Source organism: Lynx canadensis, chromosome B2 (genome assembly GCF_007474595.2).
Source record: "Lynx canadensis isolate LIC74 chromosome B2, mLynCan4.pri.v2, whole genome shotgun sequence".
NCBI lineage: Eukaryota > Metazoa > Chordata > Mammalia > Carnivora > Felidae > Lynx > Lynx canadensis.
The window spans coordinates 43,697,004-43,724,893 of record NC_044307.1 but is presented as its reverse complement, the minus strand read 5'-3'; the positions used below and the strand labels follow the sequence as shown (position 1 = coordinate 43,724,893).

At 43.8% G+C, this 27,890-nt stretch overlaps 1 protein-coding gene across 2 annotated transcripts in view; it reads right to left on the bottom strand.

The window, feature by feature from the left end:
- Positions 1-27,890, bottom strand: part of RUNX2 (RUNX family transcription factor 2) — a 129,277-nt gene that overhangs the window by 34,588 nt on the left and 66,799 nt on the right. For both annotated transcript variants that reach the window (XM_030315628.1, XM_030315629.1), the window contains exons 4-5: positions 22,251-22,424; positions 1,264-1,425 (exon numbers count right to left, since the gene is read on the bottom strand). In XM_030315628.1, the coding sequence (XP_030171488.1) occupies positions 1,264-1,425; positions 22,251-22,424 (336 nt within the window). The remainder of the gene's footprint in view (positions 1-1,263; positions 1,426-22,250; positions 22,425-27,890) is intronic.

Below are 27,890 nucleotides of genomic sequence, written 5' to 3'. Positions count from 1 at the left end.
CTTTCCCTACTCACCCCTGCGGGAGTCCATCTGCTGTAGAAAATGTGAAGGGCACTAGGACCAGAGAGCCCTTTCCTGCCATTTGCTTGAGAAACAAAGCCTTCCCTCCTCCCAAGTGGAAAGAAAGAAAGGAGTCTGAACTAATCAAAACCTGCAAGCCTGCTGGTGGAGCTTCAGCTTGTCAGTGATGCAACTCAGCGGAGTGAGTAGCGGCTTCGAGCTTTGCAGAAAATGAAGAGAGGGAGAGAAACAGAGACAGAAACACAAAGAGAAAGAAAGAAAGGCATTAACCTGGCCAGGAGTTAAACAGGTGCATGGAGCCCGAACACTGAGAAGAGCGTCTGACACATAGAGGGGCCAACTGCATGTGCCTCAGTGGGGTTGCTTCTTTATTTACGGGGGCAGGGCTCTGGCCTGGTGTCAGGGCTGTACCGAGAGATCTTTTCCCTATTCACAGGACTCAGAGGCTTGGCCAAGAGCCTTTAGCTTTTCTCTACTTGCCCACGTGAAGTCTGTGTACACTTTCTGGCTCTCCACGAGGAATTCTCTCCACGACAGAGAGAGGAGGCCAGCTCGTTTGCCACACGCACGTCCACCAGGAGCCACAGATTTTGGTGGTGCCTCTGGAATAATGGGTGTGTGAGCACTGGGGACGCCATGTTGAGGGCGACCACAGTGTGCTGTATGGTTCGTGGAGAGGCTACCTCAGTCTGGAATTGGCTGCTCAGAGGCCAACTCGGCCTTTTAAAAGACTCTTCCAGGCCTCACCTCACTTCAAATGACTAGCTTCTGAGAAGGATCTTAAGTTTGCTGGTGCTCACTCTCAGAACCAGCCGGCCTGGACTTCTGGGGTTTAAGAGGCTCTAGAAATGGAAGGCTGTGCCATCAGTCTATAATCTGGTTTACAGGCAGATGTTAAGAAAAGAAAGGAACACAAGCAGAGGAAGGCCTGGCATAAGACCCTCAGGAGAAGGCCCCAGTTGAGACAGTGCCCACCAAAGGGGATACGATTCGGCAGGACTAAAACTGGGTGGCATTAAATAGCATCTTAAGAAAATTATGCCATCTCTGGTGGATTTTTAGTCTCTCAATTTAAAATGTTCAAGTACGTGATAGCCCTATAATTCAGAAGACCCGGTCTGCCGCTGTCATACCCTTGCCCCCACGCCTCCGAGAGAGAGTTCCTGTGAGCCTTGGCCCATTCTACGACCCCAGCCCCACCCCTGCACAGGAGGGGATTTTCACTTAAAGTGTGGTCTTTACCTGAAATGCGCCTGGGCACGTCGGTGATGGCAGGAAGCCCCGTGCCCCGTGTGGAAGACAGCGGGGTGGTGGAGTGTATGGATGGGGACGTCATCTGGCTCAGGTAGGAGGGGTAAGACTGGTCATAGGACCACGGCGGGGAAGACTGGGCCTGCCTGGGGTCTAGGAAAAAGAAGAAAAATCTTTAGTGTACCAGCCAACTGTGGACTTAGAACATGCAACCCCAAACTGAGAGAGGAGAAAGTAAGAGAAAAGCAAGCATCTGTAAGGAGTATTCATTTCCTATGATCCTACCCTTTCAGGCCCTGTATGGCACCAAACTTTCGAGACCTCCAAGCTCCAGCACAACAACACGGATCGTGCATAAAGACTATTTCTCCCTCATATAAGTATTTCTATTTGGAAAGTCTAACACCCATTTATTTATTTACTTTTGAAATTTACTTATTTATTTTGAGAGAGAGAGAGTGCGTGCGTGAGCCAGGGAGGGGCAGAGAGAGAGGGAGAGAGAGAATCCCAAGCAGGCTTCAAGCTGTCAGCGTGGAGCCCAACTCGGGGCTCCAACTCCATAGGGCTTGAATTCACAAACCCGTGAGATCATGACCTGAGCCGAAATGAAGAGTCAGACGCTTAACTGACTAAGCCACCCAGTCGCCCCTCTAACAGCCACTTAAAAAAACAATCTGCTCCAGTTATCTTTACAAAGTTGAATTCTCCTTGATTTATTTTCTGTATTTACTCATGTTACTTCAATGAACACATATTACTCCTAATTTTCTTTTAAGTTAGAAATTCTTTGGAACAATCAACTTAGTTAAAGAACAGGTAGACTGTACTTTTCCCTGCTGCATATCCAGCTGCTATCTTTCAGACATGCATTTTGGTTTATAAATGCATGATTCCATGACTTCACTTTCTTTCCAGGCAGGTCAAGGGATAGCACTTTCTAGCAGGGGGGTTAGAGGTAAGGGGTAGAGATGAGAAAGGAGGGAGCAGCATGTAAAAAGAACACAAAGAAGGGGAGCCAGTTAGTTATATGATTTTCATGCTAAAGCTACCCTAGAAAATAACCTTTAAGAAAGAGACAAACTTAATTTCTAAGTCACCTGCCATTAAGAACTGAAACACTTCATCACCATCCAGTTTTGATGTTAAGCATATGAGTTTCTGACCATAAAAAAAAAAAAAAAAATGACCCAAAACAGAAGAGCAGGGAGATGTCTTTAATCCTATTGGAATCTGTTTAGAAGATGTCACATGTTTGGAATACAGCCTAGTGTTACCTATAGTCACTGTAATGGTAAAAATGGGTGGCCACTTGTTAGGGTTAACTGCTAAGCATTATCAGTATGTTTTTATGTATCTCTATGGGGTTTCTTGGAGGTACAAGCTCAAGTACCAAGTACAAGCCAAGTAGATTTATCAAAAGAGTTTCAGTCTACATAAGAAAAAAAGGTAAATTTGTTGTATATTTCCCATGTATATTTCAACCTGTTTCATTCTTACTGGAGGGCTAATCAAACAATCAAAAGCAAATTTCTCTTAACATTTTTTTACTAATTGTAAATTTTTTTTCTAATATTAAAAATTCTAACACACCAATTTAAAAATTCTAATACACTTGTTCACAAGACAACATTGTATATTAGAATGTCTGTGGACTTTGGAATGTGCAGATCCAGGTTCAAGTTCTGAGACTTCCATTTTCTAGCTGTGTGATCTTCGGTTAATTACTCAGCAACTCTGAGCCTCACTTTCCTCATCTGTAAAAGAGGGTGAGGGAGTAATAATCTCTGAATCACAGGGATGTGACAACTACATGAGAAAACCATGGAGAGAGGAGTAGCACAAGGAGACACTCAGTACTGATCCTTGCCTTCTTCTAAAAAACCTCTTGGTGACACAAGAATAGTCCCACCGTTAAGACACATCTGAACTGACATTAATACATTTGGATTAGGCTTGAAATTATTCCCATATCACCTATCAGCTTCTGACAATGAAAGCTTAATTTTTTTAAGTTTATTTATTTATTTTGAGAGAGACAGAGACAGCATGAGCAGGGGAAAGAGAGAGGGGCGGGGGGAGAGAATCTCAAGCAGGCTCTATGTCAGCACAGACAGGGATGTGGGGCTCGAACTCATGAAACCACAAGATCATAACCTAAGCTGAAACTGAGCGTCGGACGCTTAACTGACTGAGCCACCCAGGAACCCTCAAAAACTTAATTTTTTAAAACTATTAATATGTTTGAATAGTCAATTCAGGCTTATCTCTAAAAATAAAAAGGAGTACAACAAGACATGGGTATTTCTGAAATGATCCCTCTTTTAGAGACTCTCAGCTCTTCCATACAATTAAAGCCTGTCAGTTTCAGCTATTTCTTCTTTGTTCAATTCAGAAACAACTTATTTAAAGGCTGTCTAAATAGGACATACTGAGTCAAAATAATTAAATACATCTGGATATTCATCTGATGCTTACTACATCAACAGATAGAAAAATTTCATCCAATTCCATTTTAGGGAACATTTACCTGAGTTTGCAATTTGAAAAAAAGTATAGTACCGTAAATGATTAACATAAACTTTTCCTTCAGAAATCTAAAGGGGACTTGATCATTAAAGTAATGAACTTTTGTGCTTTAACAGGTTCAAGGCTGAGACTGTATAGATTGGCAACATTTCAAATCAGAGTGAGTGGTCCTTGTTATATATCTGATACTGACATACTTCCTCGCTTTAACCATTAATGTAATTCACTGCATTTCAGAAAAACGTAAATGACCTTCAGATGGAAAAAGATGCATTCCTTACAGCACCAGAAAGCAATCTCATAACGGCAAGGCCTTCTCTGAAGCCACATTTTCTACAGACAAAAAGGACAAGAATCACACAGATAAATGAGCTGGGCACACAGGACTCTGATTTGGACTGGAGTCCTAATCTGTCTTTACCAGATGACTCCCAGAGTAAGTAGGTTAACCTGTATGCCCATCCCTCTACTGCAACATGCTGTCAGCAGTAGGATAGGACTCCCTGCCTAAAAATGGGGAAAAATACAAAGAAATGTAAAGAATGACTGAAACTATTTATGTTTAAACATATCACAGAAGCCTTAGGGAACTTAATTTGGATACAAGATGCAGCCTTTCAGTTCTTGTGCAGAGGGGCAGCCGAGCACAGGGGGAATAAGTGGGGTTTCTAATGCAAGGATAGGAGCTGGAGCCCCAGTTCTGCTTTCTATAAGCCGCATGACCTCAGCGGTGTTAGCGAACTCTCTGAACCTGTTTCCTCATCTGGAAATGAGGGAGCATAACATGCCAGTGAATGTAGCAAAATGGTCATATGCACTGGCTGGGTAGACAAGTCCCCTGCCTGGCTGAGCAAGTCACTTCTCTCAGGCCTCAATAGCTCATTTGTAAAATGCGAATAATGATGCTCGTTAGGTTTGCTGTGAGCCTTTCACAAACGTGCCTTGATGTGATGAGTTATCTGGCAGTCTTGGTATGCATTAAGTGCGTAATAAACAGAGGAGTGATTACTGCTTTCTGTAAAATGAGTATGATAGGAACTACTATCATTTTTGTTATAAAATTAAATGAGATAATGTAACTAAAAGCATTTGATACCTCTCAATTTTTGCTATATTAAAATTAGGGCTCTTCTCTTGAGGAGCTCACATGGTCAAGGCCCTGCTGCGTGACAAGAGGCATGTTTCTTAATGTTACTAAGCTTTAATCTCTTCACCTGTAAAATGGGTATGATAATACTATCCCAGAGTTGTTGTAAGGATTAAATAATATACAGTGAGTGGCAAATCATCACTATCATTCAAAAAAATTAAAAATCTGACTCTAAACTACCCAGGGTGGTTGGGCTGTCTAGCATTGTTCTTTAAGTTTTCCAAAGTCAGACTCAACACAATTCATTGTGATGCCCGGAACACAGTAAGTGCTCAGTAAACAAACATGGAATGAACCTCCCAGGGTGGCATGAGTGAACAATGAAATCTTATAATGAGTTAGTAATTAGTCATTCTTTAACTTCCCATCAGGCTATACAAGAAGTTGTATCAGTGAGGTTTTAATTTTTATATAAAGTCCCTGACTTCCAAAACTTATACTAGAACAGTCCATTAAAGGACAGTTTGGCTTTTAGTGGAGATCCTTCCCGAAGATACCCAAGATTAGCAAAAATAACGTCTCACTATCCTTAACAAGTGAGGTCTCTCTTTGGTTTTTTTGTCTCAGAGGGCACATTGCAGAGTCCAGCCGATTTCTTTCAAGGTCACTGTCCTCAGAGTCTATGATAATGACCTACTTAAGGAGAGAGAGTTACTACAGAAAAAATAAAAGAACTACCATGTGGGGTCACTGTATTTAATATAAATAGTTTTAAAAGGGGTGCCTGGGTGGCTCTCTCTGCCCCTCCCCCACATGCTCTCTCTCTCCAATAAATAAACTTTAATAATAATGATAATTTGAAAAGTGGACAGCATTCTCTTTAAAAAAAAAAAAAAAAAGTAATGGTCTCCAAAATATCCCAGGCCTTCTTGAACACCCTGTGAATGATATCATCAATCCCAGCTCCACCATTTCTGGCCTGTGTGATCTTAACTGATCCAATCTTCAAGTTTCCTAGTCTGTATAATGGAGATAAATAAGTACATCTTCCTTCTACAGTTGTTATCAAGACAAAGTAGTAAAGAGTAAGCACATGGAAAGAACCCAACAAACATTCAACACTGTTAAAACCTCTACCTTGACTGAATCTTCACTGTATATTTATGTTTCCAGCTCATAATCTCTTATTCTAGTGGAGGACAATTTTTAGGAAGCTTCTACGGTTTTGAAGTCCAGTATTTGGAGAATATATCCATGTTGGTCATGCCAATATCCTTTCCAAACATTTAACCTTTAATCACGTTCTTTCTTAGTCTTGGTTTCTCCCAGACCAAAAAATCCTAATCTGTTTTAGTGTATTTTTTAATGCTATACCCCTTAACTTTTTTCAAACCTTTAGTGCAAAAAGGCTACAAAATACCTTGACTTCCTAAATGCCCAGTCACCAAGAAAACATAATCCTATCATAAATATATGATTATAGCTTATTTGCTTTGTTTGGACAATTATTAATGCTTACAGTAGAGGAAAGTCATCTTAACCTGATCTTATAAATGGTTTCAGAACTCTACTTCCCGAAGAAACCTGAGACTTCTGGGACTCACTCTTCACTTGGGTGACTCAGAGCAGGTGACAGATGTTTTCAGGCATCACCAGTCAATCTGAAGCCTGTTACCAGGGCCTCGCTGAGACAAAGCTACTAATTAGCCATTAACGAACAAGATACCGGCGCTCCTGGGTGGTTCAGCAGGTTGAGCGTCCGACTCTTGATTTCAGCTCAGGTCATGGTCTCACAGCTCATGGGATCGAGCCCAGCACTGGGCTCTGTGCTGACAGTGCAGAGCCTGCTTGGGATTCTCTCTCTCTCTCTCTCTCTCTCTCTCTCTCTCTCTCTCTGCCCTCCCCCTACTCACTCCCTCTCTCTCAAAATAAATAAACTTAAAAAAACAAACAAACAAGAAACCACCTTCACCCAGACCTCAGGCCCCACAGGGCTGGTCTGACCCCTCCTTCGCTCACCCCATCCAGAGTTGTATTGGATGGTTTGTTTTTTGACTCTGTAGAAGCACAGAGGTAAGTACCATGTCCTACTCTCCTTTCCTACATAAATAAGAATATTCTTGATCTTTGTGTCTCAGATGATAGAAGTGCCGATGATAGTCTGGATATTACATCCTGAGTGACCTGATTACCTAGAAGCACCCACAAGCTTTCAGAGGACAACTGAACTTCCTTTCTCAGAAATTTTTCGAAAGAAATGAAAACTGCTGTTGAGCTTTAAATACTTTGTGATGTTTTGGGGCGCTTGGGTGGCTCAGTCGGTTGAGCATCCGACTTCGGCTCAGGTCATGATCTCTCAGTTTGTGAGTTCAAGCCCCGCGTCGGGCTCTGTGCTGACAGCTCAGAGCCTGGAGCCTGCTTCGGATTCTGTGTTTCCCTCTCTCTGCCCCTTCCCTGCTCATGCTCTGTCTCTCTCTGTCTCTCAAAGATGAATAAACATTAAAAAAGAAATATAAATATTTTGTGAGGTTTTTAACACTACACTTCACTATTTTATATATTTCTCAGAAACAGCATCAATATTATTTTCATGACTACATTATAGAAATTCAAAGTAGTGACATATGTTTTTATATAGATATGACCATTTAATAACAAAACCCTGGTGTTGCTTTTTTTTTTTTTTTCATGCGCACATACTCATTAGTGCTTGGGAAATCTGAAATCCTAAATATCAGAGGAGGGTTTACATAGGACTGTGCCCCTATTTCTTCCCAAACGTCTCTGTTCTCACCTACAAAGGGGGGTTTTGAAGGGCAGCTGGGGTCAAGTTTGACATGTAAGATAAACTTGAGAGAGAAAATCAGGTCCTCCCTCTATGATGGGCCTGCCATACTCACAGGCAGGAAGTGGCAAATCAAGATGACTAAATGAGAGAGGGCCTAGGGCACAGAGAGCTCCCACAGCCTGCATGAAGCCAGTGAGAAAATGGGCCCCCGATGGAACTGTGCAAGCATACCAAGAACTACCACCAGGCACATAAGGTCAGGCTATTTCATAGACACCTCAGATCTGTAACTGTGCCCTTCCAGAAGAAATCAGGGTCTCCTTTGCAAGAACAGATCAATTCTAGCTACTAAGAGTTCAGGTTTTACAGAAAGAATCCATCAGCATTGGTTCTGAGGCATGGTCTGTCACACACATGACTACTACCAACACTGTGTGGGGTTGCCCCATATGGCTTATGTTTTTTAAAAGACACCAGAAGCCCAGAATTCTGTGTCCACTTTCCAGTTTCTCTCCCAACTCACTAAGTCACAGGCAAGGTTTTTATTTACCTGTCCCTTTCCCAACTGCAAAGTACAAGTGGTCATTACTGCCATCTTAACAGGGCTTTTGAGGGGTGGGGGAAAGGAGTTTTTGCATGCTGTTTTGGCGAACCAGCAAATTATCACCTGGGTGGCTCATTCGGTTGAGCATCCAGCTTTGGCTCAGGTCGCGATCTCACGGTTCGTGAGTTTGAGCCCCGAGTCGGGCTCTGTGCTGACAGCTCAGAGCCTGGAGCCTGTTTCGGATTCTGTGTTTCCCTCTCTCTCTGCTCCTCTCCCGCTCGTGCTCTGTCTCTCTCTCTCTCTCTCTGTCTCTGTCTCTCTCTCTCAAAAATAAACATTAAAAAATTTTTTAAAAATGTTCAAAGCATGTACTTGTGTCTTTAAAAAACACTCTAAAGATAGAAATGGGGGCGCCTGGGTGGCGCAGTCGGTTAAGCGTCCGACTTCAGCCAGGTCACGATCTCGTGGTCCGGGAGTTCGAGCCCCGCGTCAGGCTCTGGGCTGATGGCTCAGAGCCTGGAGCCTGTTTCCGATTCTGTGTCTCCCTCTCTCTCTGCTCCTCCCCCGTTCATGCTCTGTCTCTCTCTGTCCCAAAAATAAATAAACGTTGAAAAAAAAAATTAAAAAAAAAAAAAGATAGAAGTGAACCATGAAGCATCAACGTCAGAGTAGATTTCATAAGCTCTCTTTCCAGGGTGGTGATCCTTCTGCTTGGGCTTCTTGGGGATCAGTGCTATAAACCCCCAAAACACAAAGTACACAAGGCAAATACCCAGGAGATGCCCCCACGTGCTAAGTGGGGAAGAGCGGTTCCCATGTCTCAAGGTGTCTCAGCACCAGGCAAAAATGGAGACAACCATTTATTTAAACCTATGGATACGAGGAAAGCAAGCTCTCTTCTTTGAGCTGGACCACAGCTTATGAAGTTCAGTCACAGGGATGGGGAAAAGGAAGGAGTGGCCATTCATCTCCTAAAATGGTATACAAAGAGTCATGGCTCTAAGAGCATCCATACTTCCAAATGACTGAAAAGCTAATTACATGTCTGCATAATTAAGCTCCATACACTTGGGGTCACAAAAAGAGAGGAAGAGGAAGGCAGATAGTTAGGGAAAAGGCACCATAGGAAAATGAACTGACTCTAGGAAAATACATCAGTGTCTTTTCTTAAGTTTGAATAAGTTTGAGTTGCGGGGGAGCAGAGTGGGCACAGAGCCGCATGAAAGCCCAGTGAGAGCTAAGCATGGAGACTCAGTGGTTGCTCTTAGCAGGCCTCCTTTTGTAAACACTTTGGTTAAACATATGTGGGTGTGAAGAAGGGCCTGCTTTCCTAAGAATCACTCATGACAAGGCACACCATGGACGCGGTGTTGAACTTCATGCAGAGATAGGAGGAAACCAGTTAGCAGGGGCGAAGCCTGAACCAGCACACAAAAGGCTTCTTCCTGTCTCCGGTGCCAGCAGGCTTCTGTGTAATGTGACCCGACAAGGGCTGATGGTTTCTGCCAAAGCTCAGTGTGTCTAGAGTGAGCACCTGCTGTACTGGGGCGGGGTGGGGGGGGGGCAGGGTACAGTTAGAGAGCCCCACCCATTTTTTCCCTACTCATTACTCAAATCATTACTTAGTCTGTATAAACATCAAATATTTCTTAAGAAAACTGGAGTACTTAAAATGAACTGTGTGTAGAGTTTACTAGTTTAAAATTATACCTCTCAATTGCTACCAGGGTCGAATAAAGTCCATAATCCCAACAGAGAGAGGCAGATTTACAGTTTCCTATCCTAAACTATTTCTGCCATATCACTATCATTCATAACACAAATACACGCACAGCCACATGTACGTTAATTCCCATTTCAAAACAGTTTACACTAAATAGTAAATGTTTAAATTCTGTGTCTTCTCTCATAACCTTTTTAGCTAGACTGGATTTTTAGAACGAGCTCTCCCACTCACTTCTGGTTCTCTTGACTAATAGGACACACGGTTCCTAAGCCAAACAGGCTCCTCCAAGCACAGGAAGAGCCCTGGACTGGTGGCTTTGGCAACAGGTGTGCAGCTGTGTACCACTAATTTACCTTCTCCCGAGTCTCACTGCACCTGGAAGATGAGATGAGAACGGATGTGTTATCTCTAAGATGCTTTCCCGCTGCGAAATGCTATAATTCTAACTACTCAGAAAAGTGGGCTCCCTACCCCCACTCCTTTCTGGAAGACAGCAGTTGTAACTGAAATTACTGAAGGTGTGTTGAGCTGACTTGGGCTGAAGGTAGCTGATGGCTGACACCCGACAGCATCTCCCCGGACACCCGGAGCATCATGGCTCATCTCAGCACAGAAGGCACCAAGAGCAGAATTCTGACTCCCCCTCTTCTCCCCACCCCCAACCCAGGGCTTTCTCAAACGGACCAAGATGGCTGCCAGGTTCATTTGGCAGAAGACCAACCCAACTGATTCACAGGGCTTTCAACTGAAATTTGAGGAGAAAAAAAGCAGCACGCTGCTTGGATAAAACTGGATGCGACGCAAGGTACGCCAGGCATGACAAGTTATGTCACAAAGCAAACAATGGGAGAAGAGGAACTTAGTAACTCTTAGGAGATGACAGCAGGGAAGAGAATGAGAAATGCTATGTAGAGTCTAAGAGGTCATATCCCGTAACAAAAGGTTAAAAAAACAACAACAACAACAACAACAGAAAGAAGTTAAATGAAGACAAGGTAATGAGTAAGTGCCTTAAAAGTATCAACAGCTTTTGGATGAATGAGACTCATAACCATCTTATTAAAAAAACGAGGGTGATTTTCTTATTTAGAAAAAACAACCTACTAGATGAATCAAGAGTCTGTACCATATGTCACCCCTAATCTGGCCTCAGAATTGGCATCTCCTGGACCTCAATGTTAAAGCCGGCAGAGGGAAGGGAATAAGATACAAACAGAACCAGAACTTGAGATATAACTGGGATGTGGTGTTGGCCAGGGGAAGTGACCTTTAGTTCAAATTATCACGCTGAAGTGAGTGCAGTCAGTTCAGGTCTAATCAGGCTGATTCCACATCCAGGGGGTCAGATATAGCAGTGAGGGTATCACAGGTCCCCAGGCCTGGCGATTCCTGTTGTCAGATAGATGATGATATCCACTGTCCTAAGAATTATCTCCTGGTCATTCATTCACCCATCCATCCATCCATCCATCCATCCATTCATTCAAAAAATATGTTCTGAGTAGCCTACCCTGGTACTGTGCTAGGCACTAGAGATATTAATAGTGAGATAAAGACAGACCTAATCTCTAACTTCACAGAGTTTACAATCTGGTAGGGGAGACTGACATTAATCAACTAATCATATAACTGTGGTAAGTACTAGAAAGGACATTTCTTGGCACCATAACGACACACAGTGGGGGGCTGTAGTCACACCTGGGGGTCAAGGCTTCTCTGACGATGTGATGTGATGTGATAATTAAGTCGAGAACTCAATGGCCAGCAAAACCAGTAGATTAGTAGGTGAGGTTAAGAAAGCTTTAGGCAAAGCGAATAGTGTATAGCAAGTTCCTGGGATGGAGGCAGTATGGTTTCTTGAGGAGCTGAGAGAGCCAGTGTGGGTGGATTGCTGACAAAAGGTTCAAAATAGTGGGAGAGGAGCACAGGGAGGAGTCAGGCCAGGCAGAACCTGCCGGGCCACACTAGAAGTTTCCAGCTGTATCCTAAGTGCAGTGGAAGGTCACGGAGGTGTTTCAAGCATGGGGTGACATAATCAGATATGCATTTTTTAACATCTCCCTCCGACAGTATCATAATAGAAACAGGGCACAAGTCCAGCCTAGGGCTCGGCACACAGGGAAGGGTGTACAGGGGAAAACAGCAGCTGAAATGGACAGAAGGGTGGAGTCCAGGAGCTGCACTTGGGAAAACCAGGAAGCAGCCTGAGGCACTTAGCTGCCCACACACATCATCTGACCACGGGGATGAGGCTCCCGAGGTGCCTCAGCTCCGGGTGAGCAGGAGAGCCCATGGCCTTGCAGCTAAGATTCAGGCAGCCTTCACCTCATACATTCTGGTTCAGCGGTAAAACCCAGGCATCTGTACTTTTTTTTTTTTAATGTTTTATTTATCCTCGAGAGAGCACGAGCAGGGAGAAGGGCAGAGAGAAACTGAGTAAGAGGATCAGAAGCTGGTTCTGCAGAGCCCAGGGTGGGGCTTGAACTCACGAACTACGAGATCATGACCTGAACTGAAGTCGGACGCTCAACTGACCGAGCCACCCAGGTGCCCCAGCAGGCATCTGTAGGTTTAACAGGCTCCCCAGGTGATGCCAATATGCACCAAAGTTTGAGAACAAAGGGTGTAATTTTCAGTGATGATAAAAAAGGAAAATTACCCAACACTATTCTGATTTACTCTTCCCTATCAAGAATGATCTTCAAATAGAATGAACACAACAAACATGCTTAAGAGGAAATTAAGGCTCGGGAGAGGTAAGAAGACAGAGGAGAGAGACTTGTGCTTTAAGTGAATTCAAGGTTCTGCTCCAAGATGAATCATACCCCACGGTATTGCAAGAACTGTGGAGAACAGTAGGCAAAGGGTTTCTATTTGACAGATCAGGGCTACAAAGTCATAGTAAAAGTAAAGTCTGTCTCCCCATAACTCCACTCACTACTAATCTTAGCTTTGCTCGATGGCATTCCTTCCCCCCCACCCCCCAGCCCGTGATACTTATTAAATTGCTTGAAGGTAATGCCTTTACTGCACAACATCTAGTAGTTTTCCATTTGCTTACTCCATTTACCTTATTCTGCGAACAGCATTGCTATTGGTAAAATCTCAATGTCAGCTAGTTTTTTGGAGCCTCTGTTGGTGACCACTTGCTTGCAAGCCCACTGAAAACTCTAAGTCACCTTCAACAGCCTGTGTACCACGGGCTTGTCACACTTGAGCTCCACCGTGACAATCAGAAAGCAGAATGGGTTCACTAAAAACCTGCTTCCTAGGATTACTTCAGCAACAGACTAGAAGAAAAAGCATCCGTCCGTTGTGCATCTTGACCTCAGCAAGGTAACTAATTACCTTATCTCTAATGTGATTTATAGCCAGCTACGAGGCCTACCAGAAAGTGGTAGCGGGGATGAATTGAGGTGAATCATGGTCAGCTTTGAAAGAGGTGCATGGTGCCAGGTTCAAGGGCGTTCTGATCCTAGTTACGTCCAGCATGTTCCCTAAAGTCTTAAAGAATTAGAAACAACCTATCTAAGCTGCAAGATGAGACCACGTTGTGAGGAACAGCCAACATACTGGGTGAAGCATCAGAACTATAAAATAACCCTAACAGGATGGAAGGAGGAGATGGAAGCAACATAATGAAACCGAATAAGAAAGTACAGTGCTGCCCTTGGGTCAACTCCAAGACAGGATGGGGGAAGCCTGCCCTAAGATCAGAGCTCTTCTTGGACTGCAGGCCACAGTGGGACAGGATGACAAAAAGTTAACACAGTCTTGGAATGCATTAACAAAGTACCAGAAAACCCCTACTTCTCTGGTCATACCTAGCTAGAGGGCTGTGTTTTCTCAAGGCGGCATCAGATAGAGCCTCCAGCTGCCATTATGAGGAATGGTTGAAGGAGCGGCCACCAGCTCTCATCTACCCTCGACCTTTCCTTAAAACACTCCTACTTCCCTCCTGAACTGAAACTCGGACTCGCCTGGATCTTTCCTCCTAACCTTTCCACTTGGCTCATTCTCCAAGGTCACCAGACAAGCTGACTCCTCTCCAGAAGTTCTTCCATCTTTGCCATGACCTACCAACCTCCAGGGCATTCCTCCACATTGGTAAGTGGCTCAACATCTTCCTTGTTTCCCTGACTTGTACCAAGTCCTACCAAGTCCTGGGAGAAACTGTCATTCTCCCGGTGATCCACCAGAGCCCACCCCTGTTCCCAAACTGCAACCCATGCAAGAGACACACAAAATTATGCTCGTGGGCTCTTCTAGTTATCTGTGTCCTTAGCCGGCTCCTCAGCAATGCTCAACCAAAGTCATTTTCCCTTCCCATCATTCACCTTGATGACTGCTCCAAGACTATTCACTATTCTTCTCAACCCTCTCCCCTGCACGCTCCCCTCCCCTCCACCTAAAACCACCTTGTCAGATTTAATCTTCCTGCAACACCGATTTTAACTCTGAGAGTTTCAGAAACCTGGCCCTAAGTTTCTTATTCTTAAATGGCTTCACAAGATGGACTCTTCTGTGATATCCATCTTTTGAAGACTGCTACCACCAACTGTTTAGAAACAGTGAAAAGGCAAGTCTTTATTCAAAGCAAACAAAGCCCTAGGGAAAAAAATCTGATGGTCTTACGTGGTCGTAGTGACATACGATTTTTCCTTCCTGGAATATTTCTGCACATATTAAAATGAAAATATGGAACCAAAGCACTTTCTAAACAGGTAACATTTGTAAGGTATTGCTGTCACTATTAACAGTACATAGTACAATGCATACCAACTCTGCCTTTGAAGCCCCAGGCGCCCATCGATGATTAATCACCAAAATGCTCCACTGGACCATCCACTACATCACACGGACCTGCCCCTCTCCTGAGTTAGCCTTGTAGGTTAAATATTTCATTCAACGTGAGATTCCTATTCTGATCATTTTGTCTACACTCTATTGCAAAAGGTGAAAATGGGCTGGAAAGGTCACCAGGCAACTAGGAAAGAGGAAAGTCATGCATACCATAATGCTCTGGAAAATAATGAGAAAAAGAAATCAGGACTTCCTTTGGGGCAGAGACCCAAAGACAGGCTAGAAACGGAAGAGTCTTGGGGAAGGATAAAGCGAGGCATTATGTAGATGGATTCTTCTTATCACAATTAGATATTAACTATGCATCTTCTATTCCAGACGGGAGGAAATTACAAAGACAAGTTTTTGAAACTCATGAAATTAATTTTTCTTGGAACACTGCCCCTCTCTATCTTCCTAAAAGCATAAGAAAGCCAGAGCATCTTCAGTTAACAAGGGAATTCCTACTAACAGAAGTCCAGAGACCTGCAAGAAGTTAATTTACAGATGATGCTAACAGGCTAACAACAGCATGACATGTTGACCACCAGCCTTTCGCAGGGTCCTACTAAGCTTTCTTCTTCAAAGCCAGCGCAGGCTGGACCTGAACTCTGCTCTTCATCATAAGTGGCCGCCAGAGCTGAAGAGATGTGCAATTGTGTTGACACAGAATTTGTGCTGTTTTCTCACAAGGACTGTAACCAGTGACCTCCCCTAAAATGATTCCCAGTGCACAAATGTGCACAGCAGCAGGAAATTGCCCTGACTGGTCTGCCCAAATAAGCTCAAAGGAAGAAGATGGGACAGGACTCTCTAGTAACTTCAGAAATTAAACAGTAGTACCACCAAAGTACAAGAATAGTACTTTCAACAGCCGGTCTCTGAATGTAGCGATTTCAGTTCCTTCGGACGCGAGATGCCTACGGGTGAGTAAGACCACGGTGGTCATAAAGCAGGAGACCTTGCTTAACTCCCATTCTCCACACCCCACCATCATCTCACAGGGAGGGCACCTGCGGCCACTCTTCCTGCTAACAGTGCCCAAGCCCCTCCATGACTTCACCCTCCCTCACACAACCACTGCCCCCCAGCCACCAGCCCCGCGTCCACTTCACCTCTCACCCTGTGTCACATTAAACAGTCGTGTGGTCCCTGTGCACTTGAACAGAGCAGCAATTTGAGACACACGCTACTCAGCTGTGCTTTCCTATTTGGGAAAGGATTATGCTAGTAAATGTTTCAGTGTGAGCACAGTGGACTCGGGACTGGGACCTCCAACGTACACAGGCCAAGCTCAGGGGCCCGATTGCCTGAGAGCCTTCTAATGTTTAAAGGTGTGGCATTTGCCAAGGGAATATGGAATCAGACCGAAGTCGGGTGGAAACTACTTCGCTTTGGTCAAGGTAACTGCTGGTAAGATTATTATCCTGCATGATGCCTGGCCAGGTTATTTTCTAAGATATTCCAAAGAATGCTACCTTGCATCTATGCTCATATAACTATAATTTAATCATTAAAACCAGTTTTATTGCATTTTAAAGCATGATTCAGACACTCTTAATGCCTCCCTTTTATGAAAATATCTCTGAGGATTCTGAATAATACCCAATGGAGAGAAGACAAAGAGATTAGTCCCTTAGGACACCTACCACTTAGATTGTCAGCAACATGACTGACTTGATAGGGATGGGGGTGACTGCCTACCAAGAATCTGGAACTCACAGTCGACTATAATGGCTAAAGAAGCTTTCAGGAAGTCATTTCTCAAAGAATCAATTTCTTCCACCTGGAAAATATGTACTTTTCAGAATTGTTTTAAGGCTTTGATAAGAACTTTATGTAAAACCAGTATGTCAGTGGGGAAGAGCTGCATAAATAAAATGACGTAGGTACTGAAACTGGGGGAAACCAAGCCACGATAGAAGTATGCTTCAGCCTCCCAAGAGTGCACGGTGGTTAAGGAGCATGGGACCCTGAAGCAAAGCAGATCTGGCTTTAATTCCTATATTTACTACTTAATGGTTTGTAAGTGGGACCTTGGGCGAGGTACCTGGCCCCTCTGACCCTCAGCTTTCAAAATAATGTCACCTATCTCACAGAGCTGTTGTAAGGAGCGTATGAACTAACCTCATTATAATGCCTGGCACACAACACGCTTTTCAATAAATAAAGGGTAGCTAAGAGTAAGTCAACCAAATAGGTACTAGGGCTAGGATAATAGTGGATCACACTTCCCGAAGAGGTCAATGATCCATTCGTCACCAAACCAAGGTCACAAGGCAACAGGCACTATGTAAGACAATGGGGACACAAAGTTAAATAAAACATGGCCCAGGGCTTAGCCGGTTAAGCGCCAGACTTCAGCTCAGATCATGATCTCACAGTTCATGGGTTTGAGCCCCACATCGGGCTCTGTGCTGACAGCTGGGAACCTGGAGCCTGCTTCAGTTTCTGTGTGTGTGTGTGTGTATGTGTGTGTGTGTATGTGTGTGTGTGTGTGTGTGTGTCTCTCTCTCTGCCCCTCCCCCACTCACTCTGTCTGTCTCTCTCTCTCAAAAATAAACATTAAAATTTTTTTTTAAATAAATAAATAAAATAAAATAAAACGTGGCCCTAGACTTCGAAAGTTTAAAGTCTGATGAAGGAGACAGACGTGTAAACAAGTAACTGTCGCCACATGGACTGGCGGTATGGAAGCCTCAGGCTCAGTGTGGGTAGGTTGGAAGAAGCCTGACAGAGGTGCCAGCCTTTGATCTGAGTCTTGAAGAAAGAAGAAAAAATGCTAACCATCCTTAACTCTCTCCTGGGCTATTGCAGTAACTTCCGAAACGACGACCCTGCTTCAACCATTGTCTCCTTATGATCCGTTCGTCACACGGAAGCCAAGGTGATTTTTTAAAAGCATGTAAATTTGATAAGGTCATTCCCCTGCCTCACATCCTTCAAGAGCATCCCACTGCGATCAGAGCAAAACCCAAGCTCCTTACCAGGTCCTTGAAGGCTCTCCATAATCCACTCCCTGCCTGGCTTTCTGTTATCATTTCCTGTGTTCGCTACATTCCACTTACACTGATCTTCCTGACCCCTGAGCAAGCACAGTCACTGCTTCCCGGGAGCCTGTGCATGAGTCTTCCGTGGCCGAAAATGCTGTTCCTCACAGATCTTCAAAGCTCTTCGGAGAACCCTGTCCCAACTTTCTAATCAAAATTACCTTTTTCTTTCCCTAAGTTGCTCTCTAATGCATTACCCTATTCAATTTCTCAAAGCACGTGTTATTGTCTGAAATTATCTCATATGTATGCTTATTTACCCATTTACAGACACCATCTGTCACGAAAAGGGGAGCTCCTTGTCAGCAGAAGTTGTATCTATCTTGTGCACTTACTTAACGCCTGGCAGATAGTAAGCACTCGAGTATTTTTTGAATGAATGAATAACAGAACAGCAGAACGCCCAGCCCCAAAGGTTAGATGAATGCCCCAATCCACCAAACCCAAGGGCCTAGGTCTGCTTTTGTTGCTGTTGTTGTTGTTTAGGTGTAGCTCCCTCACCCACAAAGTACTGAGTTTAAAACAGTGACTGTCTTGAGCAGTATCTCCTAACATAGTATCCCTATCTCCACTGCTAAGCACCACGTTCTGAATCAAAAGAAGTAGCCATTTGTGACCGACTAGGTGTTTCCTAGCACCCAGAGATAGGCACCAGATGTCTGAGGATTAAAAAAAATAAAAAGAAAAGAAAAGAAAAAAGATACAGAGGAAGCAACTTCCTCAGGAAGCCATAGGAGGCCCTGCGGCCTTCAGATAGAACATCAGCCATTAAAGACGACAACAGAAGGACACCATCAGACCAGCACGGCAGAGAAGCCAGCCCATTGCATGGGTAGGACCGTTAGCCCTAGGAACTACAAGAGACACTGGAGAACACTAATATGAAACACTCAGTGCCTATCACTTCCTCAGTTTATGACTTCTAACTTCATTTCACCCCTTTTCTGTTGGCAAGTGTATATACAGTAGTGACCATACAACCATGATCATCATCTATAGTCTTGGGTAAGAGCTTGAGATATCAAGAGGGCCAAGCCAATGAGAGATGACAAACTTCTTTATCCAAAGGATTCCATGAACTAAAATGCAGACGTTACATACTGCGGAGAAGTTACAAAACCCATCGTAGGCAAGGCTCGTAAGTAGAACTTACATTTAGGCATGCAATTATGTAGATCCTACACTGGAATGAAACCAAATGGTTTCACTATGCAAGCGTTATACAGAAATGTGATTTCGGCCACTGGTGCTCATCACCAGGGAACAACGGCACCCTGGGACAGGAAATGAGAGAGAACAGTTGATGCCAACAAGGCATGACATCTCAGCTCTTCTTGTACTGATATCTTGTCATCTAAACTTTCATTAATTCAACATTTCACCAGATGTGCTTACCACTGTGCCTACACAAGCCAAAATTAATCCCTGTAATAAATCCCTTGAAGAATCTGCAATCTAGCAGGGTGGAAAGAAAGAAACACCCAGCAGCTGTAAAAGAAGGCAATCTCAACTACAGCTTAGAGGCTAGATAGGCAGCCTCTAGACACAGGTCCCAGGACTCTTTCCTAAAGAAGGTAACAATGACCTTGAGGGATGGATGGCACCTTTCTGCAGACACAGACCACCGGAGATAGAACAGCCTAAGTAAGAGGGTGCAGGGAGAAGAACGTGGACTCAGGAAACAACAGCATTACAGTCCGGGGACAGATGTGGCTGTGTGAGGGCTGGGAAGGATCGCTATCTCTTCAATTAGACTTTAAGCCAAGGACAGAGCACTTTTCTTCTCCCCTCATCCCGTATTACCTGAGACCTAATTTCTCTACGTGTGGTAGGCTCTAAATTATCTTCACTAAATAAATAAGAAAATTAACCCAGAGAGGAAAAAAAGTGAAATAAATTCACTTCGAAGTTGCTGCTGTTCTTGGATGTTCTTGGATTTTGTAATAATTTGGGTCACAGTAGAAGTGTGCACACCCTCGGTTATAGGAAGATACTTGTACCAATCACCTCACTAACAGTCCAGGAGCATGTAAGGAAAGTGCACATGGCCAAGAGTGGGTAGGGGTGGCACAAACACATGTGTCAATCTGCACATTTGGAAGGCTGCTGGAGACAGTTGTTGGGCCCAATACTCTGGATGCTAGAAAAACGAGAAAACCGATCTATAAATCAATCACTCTAGTACTATAATCGCCAATGCAGAGCTAAGACTCTTGTGGTGTCATTCCAGAAAGCTATCGGTACCTAGAAATACAACTGTTTTCTGTTTTCATTTTTTAGAAATACATCCAGTAAGTATTTAAAATATTATTTTTAATTGATCATGAGGGAGTTGTAGCATGGTACTGTATAAAAAAAAAACACACTACGTCAGGAGTCAAGAGACTGAATTCTGCTCTGCCACTAGCTTGCTGTAAAGCTGCAGACAAGAAGAAGCTGAACCTTCCTGAGCCTCCCAGCGGGGAGGGAGGTGACCAGCGGAGGAGAGCCACGTCTAGGGAGGTGGTCACGACCCTGGTCTGCCCAGATGCTCTCCTGGTATCCCCGTGTCTTACACCTTCTCAGAGCCTTACTCTCTGCACTTACATCTGCTGCTAACATGTAGATCCCCCTTACCACTTTTACCGGCCTTTTGGCTAATGATACCTAAGATACCTTCAGTTTCTAAAACGTCCTCTGGTGCTTTTTTATGACGTCATCTTCAGGTTTGTGGTCAAAGCCTTGAGGAAAGCATCTTCTTAAATGAATCTAGCAACACACAGTTTCCAAAAGCCACTTTGAAAGCATTAGTCATTAGTACAACATAATTAGCAAACAGTTAAGGATTAGAACACAGAAATCAAACATTTAAAGAGCTCAGGGATTGCCCAATCATAGCACATATATTTTTCTTATATATATTTTGTTAGCCATCAAAGTCCCTTACAAATCACATATAAACACTCTTAAATACGTATACAAATGGGTACGTGTGCTCACACACACACATACACACAGTCTAAAGATTACTCTGAAGACAAAAGGACAGCTATTTATGAAGCTTCATCGAAGATCTAAAGCCCACTACTTTAAATGCAGTAGCACCTGTAGCAACAAGCTTGAAATTCACAAGTTAGTGTGAATTTCACCCTTCTATTTTTATCAAGGAAGCCTGCCTAGTAAACACAGTAAGCTTAATTCCTACTTATCAGCATTTAGTGATTTCTTTAGGCTAATCCATGGCTATTGTTCACAGAGCTCTAATGTCTTCCCTGATGCAGAGATCTGGTTCTCTGTAGTGTTTAGATTTCTGTATTATCTATTAAATACGTACTCAGGCATACCCATATATTCAGACTCATATACATATACCCACAGAAACCTACTCTAAGTAAATATCCAAGAAGACATATCCCTAATACGGGCAGGGGAGAAAGAGAGGAAGGTCATTCCATTTATAAACAGTTATGTTTATAAACTGTTAGGGACACTCAACACGTAAGCACTATCAACCAAAACCTAACCGTTAGAATAGTCTCTTGTACATTTTGTTTTGAGTTATTTTCCCTCCATTCTGGTCTACCTCTGCCAACAACAGAAGCCAGATGACATGACTAAGTGACATCAGCTCTCAGTATTTCTGATGGGCAACTTAAAGATCTATGACGACTGACATAACTCCTCTGTCACCAGGACCCAAGAGCAATCACACTAAAAGCAAGATCTGTTTTTGCACAACTGGGGCAGAAAAGAGAGAGAGAGAGAGAGACAGAGCTGGGAGTCTTACTGCACCAAATGTGAATGATTAGTGTGTAATGCAATGCTGATGTTAATTTTTAAGAAGAAAGGTAAAGCAAGCGTCTTACTAGAATGTAGTAATAAAGAGACATGTCGCAAGAGGAACTGGAGCTAAAAGTGAATCAGACGTGAATTCTGTCTGCCCAATGAGCCGCTCGGTGACCTTGCCTTATACCCACCAATCAAGGCTTCCTGTTAGCCCTGGGCAATTTTCAGGCAAACTGAATGAAATAGTTATACATGTAAGAAATTTAAGCCCAAATCTGAGACGGTAAAACTAATCTTCTAATAGTGAGGGTGTGAGGTTATCCCCTGCACTAGCTGGGCACAACACAGAAACTCATAACAAACATTCTCCCGGAGAACATAGTCGTTACCATCCACTATGTTGCACACTGACATCACCAAGAAGTGCAACATTAGCAGAAACTTCCCCCAGGTTTTATCCCAAAGTTACTGAACGTTGGAATTTTTTTTTTTTAATCAAAAAGAAGGTCAGTCTCTTCACATCTTGATTCTTTAATAATAAGCCATTTCACAGCCCAGGAGTATTGAAGTGAGTACATCTCATGTGGTAGCCCCTCACCCCCAGCCTGCCGGACTGTGTGCAAGTGAAACCTAGGAGTCTGTCTTACCTGTAATCTGACTCTGTCCTTGTGGATTAAAAGGACTTGGTGCAGAGTTCAGGGAGGGCCGTGGGTTCTGAGGCGGGACACCTACTCTCATACTGGGATGAGGAATGCGCCCTAAATCACTGAGGCGGTCAGAGAACAAACTAGGTTTAGAGTCATCAAGCTTCTGTCTGTGCCCTGGAAACAGCAAATCATAAAATAAAAGCATATTAATGAGCTGAACAATTGACCATACTAAATAGATATGTGAACATACATACTGGGGGTTTAAAGCCAAGGGATTATCAATACTGGTATTTATAAGGAAGTGTCTCTACAATGCCTTCCATTTCTAGTGGCTTTCTAAGCATCATCTGGTGTGGAGCATTCCTAGTTCTGTGCTACAAACGGAGAGCTGAGGGTCCCCGAGGGTGACTCGGAGCTGACACCAGGACTGGCACTCAGGAAGGGCTGTCTGCGTGCCTCGTCAAACCCTCTGGGCGAGGGTGGGAAAGGTGAATGTGTTCTGGGCTATGTTCGCTTACTTCGTGAAGGAGGAAACTTCCCGCAAGTTCAGAGTCTGTGTATGTCACACACATTATCCCAAAACTGGGGCAGAAACAGAGACAAACATTTGTCAAGGGGTAATTCCCATGATAACCATAGTGACTTTTCTTTTTCATGTTACAACCAGACCTCACTGAGACTCTCCTGAAAAATTAAAACTCAAACCTAGAACCCCTTTCAGAGGAAAAAGTGGAAATACAGTCAAGGAAATGCAGATTCTCAAGAGGAATCTGGGTATTTTGTGACACCCCCAAAACCTCAAAGCATATAATAAACTATGTGAAATCTGACAGAATGCTTTCTTCTATTTTAAATCTAGTACTACGGTTCTGTATAAGAAATGGAAAAACACCCTCTGGGTTACCACGTGAATGTGAGATTCCACTATTAACACAAAACAAAACATAACTTTGTTTCGCTTTATTCAAGTCTCAAATCGAAGGAAATTCTAGATAATAAGGAAATACACCCGCTAAAATATAACTCAGGTTCTAAGGCTTTTTGAAAATCATGAAATCATTTGTAGCAAAGAGTGGAGTATGGGCTTGGTGCAAGTGTAACAGAACAGCGTGTGAGACTTGGTGCCACGTAAGTTAAGTGCACATCTGCAGAGTGGTGCCGAGGTGAACGAGCAGGGTAATGCCTCATACATGAACAGAAACATACTGTAGATTCCTTTTTCCATATTCTGTACCAGAATGAGGCCTGAGTATGTCGCCCTAACATACTGTAACTGAAACCGAAGCAGATTCAAAGAAGAGCCATTAAGATGATGACTGGGGGCGCCTGGGTGGCTCAATCAGTTAAGCCTCCAACTTCGGCTCAGGTCAGGATCTCACGGTTTGTGAGTTCGAGCCCCGTGTCGGGCTCTGTGCTGACAGCTCAGAGCCTGCAGCCTGCTTTGGATTCTGTATCTCCCTCTTTCTCTGCCCCTCCCCTGTTCACGCTGTCTCTCTCCCTCTCTCAAAAATAAATAAACATTAAAAAAAAATTTTTTTAAGATGATGATTGGAATCAGAATTTGCCCTTTGAAGAAAAATTAAGGAAATTAGGATTACTACCCACAAAAGAAGAAAACCTGGAAGGAGGATTATTAAGAGCTTTCAAGAATCAGGAGGTATATTCTATGGGTAGCGAGAATACCTCATCTTCCTCTCGGTACAAGAGGACAAGAGGAATATATCAGGATAGGGTTAAGTTGAACATTAGAATTTCCCAACTATAAGCTGTCTTCATAAGACAAATTCCTTATTTTATTTGCCCCAAAATGTATTTTCCTGTCTCCTTTTTCATTGCCTACCCAGCCCAAAGAAAACAGACAGGAAGCCAAGGCTTGGTAATATGAGTTTAGCTGTCTCCACAGCCAAACATATTCCAAATAGGCCCATTAACTGAAATGGACCCACCACCCTATTTCCTGCCAGTTGGGGCATCTGCTATAATGAGGGACTAAGACCAGGAGAAAAGTGATCAGGAAAATTCTCTGTGCGTGGATGGGTGTTTTCCTTGTTGTTCAGAACTTCTTATCCGGATTATGAACAGATTTTAGAACTCTACAGGGCCTTTAGAGATTGGCCCAAACAGCTCCTGGAGCCCAGCAAGCACGGTATTCACAGACAAAGCGACGAAGGCCTACAGAGGTACCACCACTAGCCTGTGGTCTTCAGCTATTGGCTGGTTTGGCCTGGAAGAGGATCACAGTTCTCATCCTAGCTGACAACGCTTTCCACTCATCACGTGGCCCCATCAATGCTGGCATTCTAGATTTATCTTCCCTTCCTCTCACAGCTGCTGTGGTGGACTGAAAATATCCAGATCAACAGAAAGAGACACCTACGAGCTAAGCCCCACGTGGTACCACGGCTGGTTTTCAACGCAAGCAGAAGCAGCAGCAAGGATCCAATTACAAAGTTAATAGCTCACCCATTACCCTAAACAAACTTCCATCAATACATCTTGCTGTGTCTAACTAGTTTGACAATTAGGGAATTATACAGTACTTGTCACAGTTGGATCCATGGATTCTGTTCCTCACATATATACAAAAAAAAAAAAAAAAAAAAGCATTGGTGTGGTGTTGATACAGCTGTAAACATTAACAAGAAAGCTTATGGAATTGTCCCTGGAAGTTATTTTTTTTAATAGGCCATATTTTTGGAATGGCAGATTCCCCGAGGGCTAAGGGGAGGGCTACACGATCTTGCCCGGTTCCTTTAAACACTGGGACTTTATGTGGGCTATGGGTCGCAAGAAAACTTAATAAAGCTTTGCCTCCGCTTTCTACAGCCTTTTCATTAGGCTTTCATGGAGACTGTAGGAGATGTGAGCTCAGCATTTGGATGTGTGAGTTCACTTTGTATTTTCTCTTAGCCCAGTGCTTCGGGGGGGGATCGTAGGAAGTTGGAGGCAAGAATACAGAGAGGACTCACAGCATCGCTGATCAGTATGAAAACTGGAGGAGCAGGTGAAATTTTAAAAGCCTCAATGGCCTTCTGGAAATCACCTTCACACGTGAGCTACCAAGGATCTACAGAGTAGATTACCCAGAGTAATTCAGGGAGCACCTATCTGTGGCTGCGCATGTACAAAAACACATACACGTTTCTCCTTGCAGATACCTGCCCCTTTGTAGCTACCACCACAACCACAACAAAATTCTTACAGGACGATGAAGAACAAAAGCTGAACAGGTTCTTCATCTTTCAACCATGACAAATACCGGCTACCGCTAAACCACATCAGGGTTAACATGCGAACGATGGGCTGCAAGAAGACGTACTGAAATCCTCCACACTCAGGCAGTCCCTTAAGAAATCGAGAACACGGAAGACAAGGGCACATCGAGTTAAAGCAAACACAGGGTCCTCTGCTGTGGTACGGGGAGAGCTGAGCCTCATCCAAAGGGCCAAAGAGCAGGTCCTCCAGATAGGAGGAAAGCATAAAGAATGCAAAACTGTTGTGTTCTATTTGAGACTGTGTGAAAGCTCGGGCACGGATCATCTTCTCTAGCTGTACTTTCTCCGTCGAGCAGTGGTTCCTCCACTCCAGCAGGATTAAGAAAACCCTCCAGGGAGCTTTGAAAAATATAGATGTCCAGAACGCACATCAGCTCCATTAGATCGGAATCTCTGAGAGCGGGTCCTGGGGAGTTCTTTTGTAAGATCACTCACAATCCGATGGGCAACTGAGGTAGAGAACCACTGCCCAAGGTGACCTCACAATCTCATGCACTCGGTGCCACCTATTTGTGCCGGGGACTCCCCCATTTCTGAGGTAAGCCCTGACTTCTGTCCTGAGTTCCAGGTCTGTGTGTCCCACTGCCTACCTGACTCTCCCCTGGGATGTCTACAAGATATTTAAATGTGGTATACTTAAAACAGATTTCTTGACTCTTCTCACCAGCGAACCCCATTCCCCTCTCAGAGTACCCTCATCTCAGTAAGTGGTTCCAGCCACTCAGTCACTGCAGCCAAAAACCTAAACATTTCCCTTGATTTCCCCTTACCCCTCACGCCCCACATTCAATCTATTACCACATCTCGTCATTTCCGTCTTGAAAGTGTATCTCAAATCCATTCAGTTCTCTCATTTCTACTGATACAGCCCTAGTCCAGGACCCCACCACCTTTCCCTGGGCATCTGACACTGAATCCTTTGAGTTTCCCATCCCAGGACCTCTCCATACTCCTGAAATACTCTCCCCCTATTTCTTTGCCCACTCCTTCTTATCCCTTAGGCCTCACAGTGAACACCACCTCCTATGAGAGGTCTTGTCTGCCACGATAACCAGAGTAGGTCCCCTCCTTCTAGAGCACACCCTCCATTTATTTCCTTTATGGCTATTACCACAATCTGTACTTATCTCGCGTACTTATTTGTCTCGCCTGCAAGATATGAACCCCGTGAGAGTAAGTGCTCTGTCTTGTTTAAAGTTGGATCTCTACAACCTAGTCCAGTGCCTACCATATAGTAGGTGCTCAACAAATATTTAGGCAATGAATGAATGAACGTGAATAGTCTCTCCTCTTTTAGATAAACGTCCAGGTTGAGAAAAAATTTTCTGCCCCGGCATATCATATTATAATGCTATCTTCCCCCCCCCAAAAAACCCTTCTCTTATCTGACAACCTAGGGAATCCAGCGGGCAAAGCCTTTCTTTAGAGCCTAGCCCTTCTTGGTGCTTGCTCAGAAATTTCCCTAAAGGACGTGCATTTTAAGGGAATGCCCGATTGCTTCCTTGCTTTCTGAAAAAGTCCCGTTTGCTCTCATTATAATTCTTCAGCATTGTTGCAAGTCATTTAGAATCAAAGAGCTGAAAAGGACAAGAGAAATCATTTTGACTCTAAATTTCTGAGTGATTTATGGTTTCACTCTTATGTGGATCCTGAGAAACTTAACAGGTACCCATGGGGGAGGGGAAGGAAAAAAAAAAAAAAAAGAGGTTAGAGTGGGAGAGAGCCAAAGCATAAGAGACTGTTAAAAACTGAGAACTGAGGGTTGATGGGGGGTGGGAGGGAGGGGAGGGTGGGTGATGGGTATTGAGGAGGGCACCTTTTGGGATGAGCACTGGGTGTTGTATGGAAACCAATTTGTCAATAAATTTCATATAAAAAAAAAATAAAAAATAAATTTCTGAGTGATGTACTTCTTTTATGAATGAGGACCCTGAATCCCTGAGAGGGGAGGCGACTTGCCCAAAGCCACAGTTAGTGGCAGGACTAGAACTCGGGATTTCTGATTGCTGGCCCCACGCTCTTTTCCCTCCTGTGGCCAATGAGCTTATTTTAGATTAGAACACTACAGCATTGGTCGCTCAGGGGAAATCACGGTCAAAGTGAATTTAAAATGGAAGAAAAAAATAGTTTTCAGAACAAATTTCTTTCAAAAAGTTGAGTGTGTTTGGCTGACCATGACTCTTGTTGCAATAAATTCAGGGGCACGAGAAGAAAAGTGTGATCAAAAGGTCACGGCATTCACACATCCTCAGAGCAAAGATGCTGAACCTGGTTGCCCCAGGCCTCCCCCACCCCCCTCCCCGCCCACTCTCCAGTGCAAGGGCACCGCGCTCAAAGTGACAGTTGGTAACAGGGCCGTTGG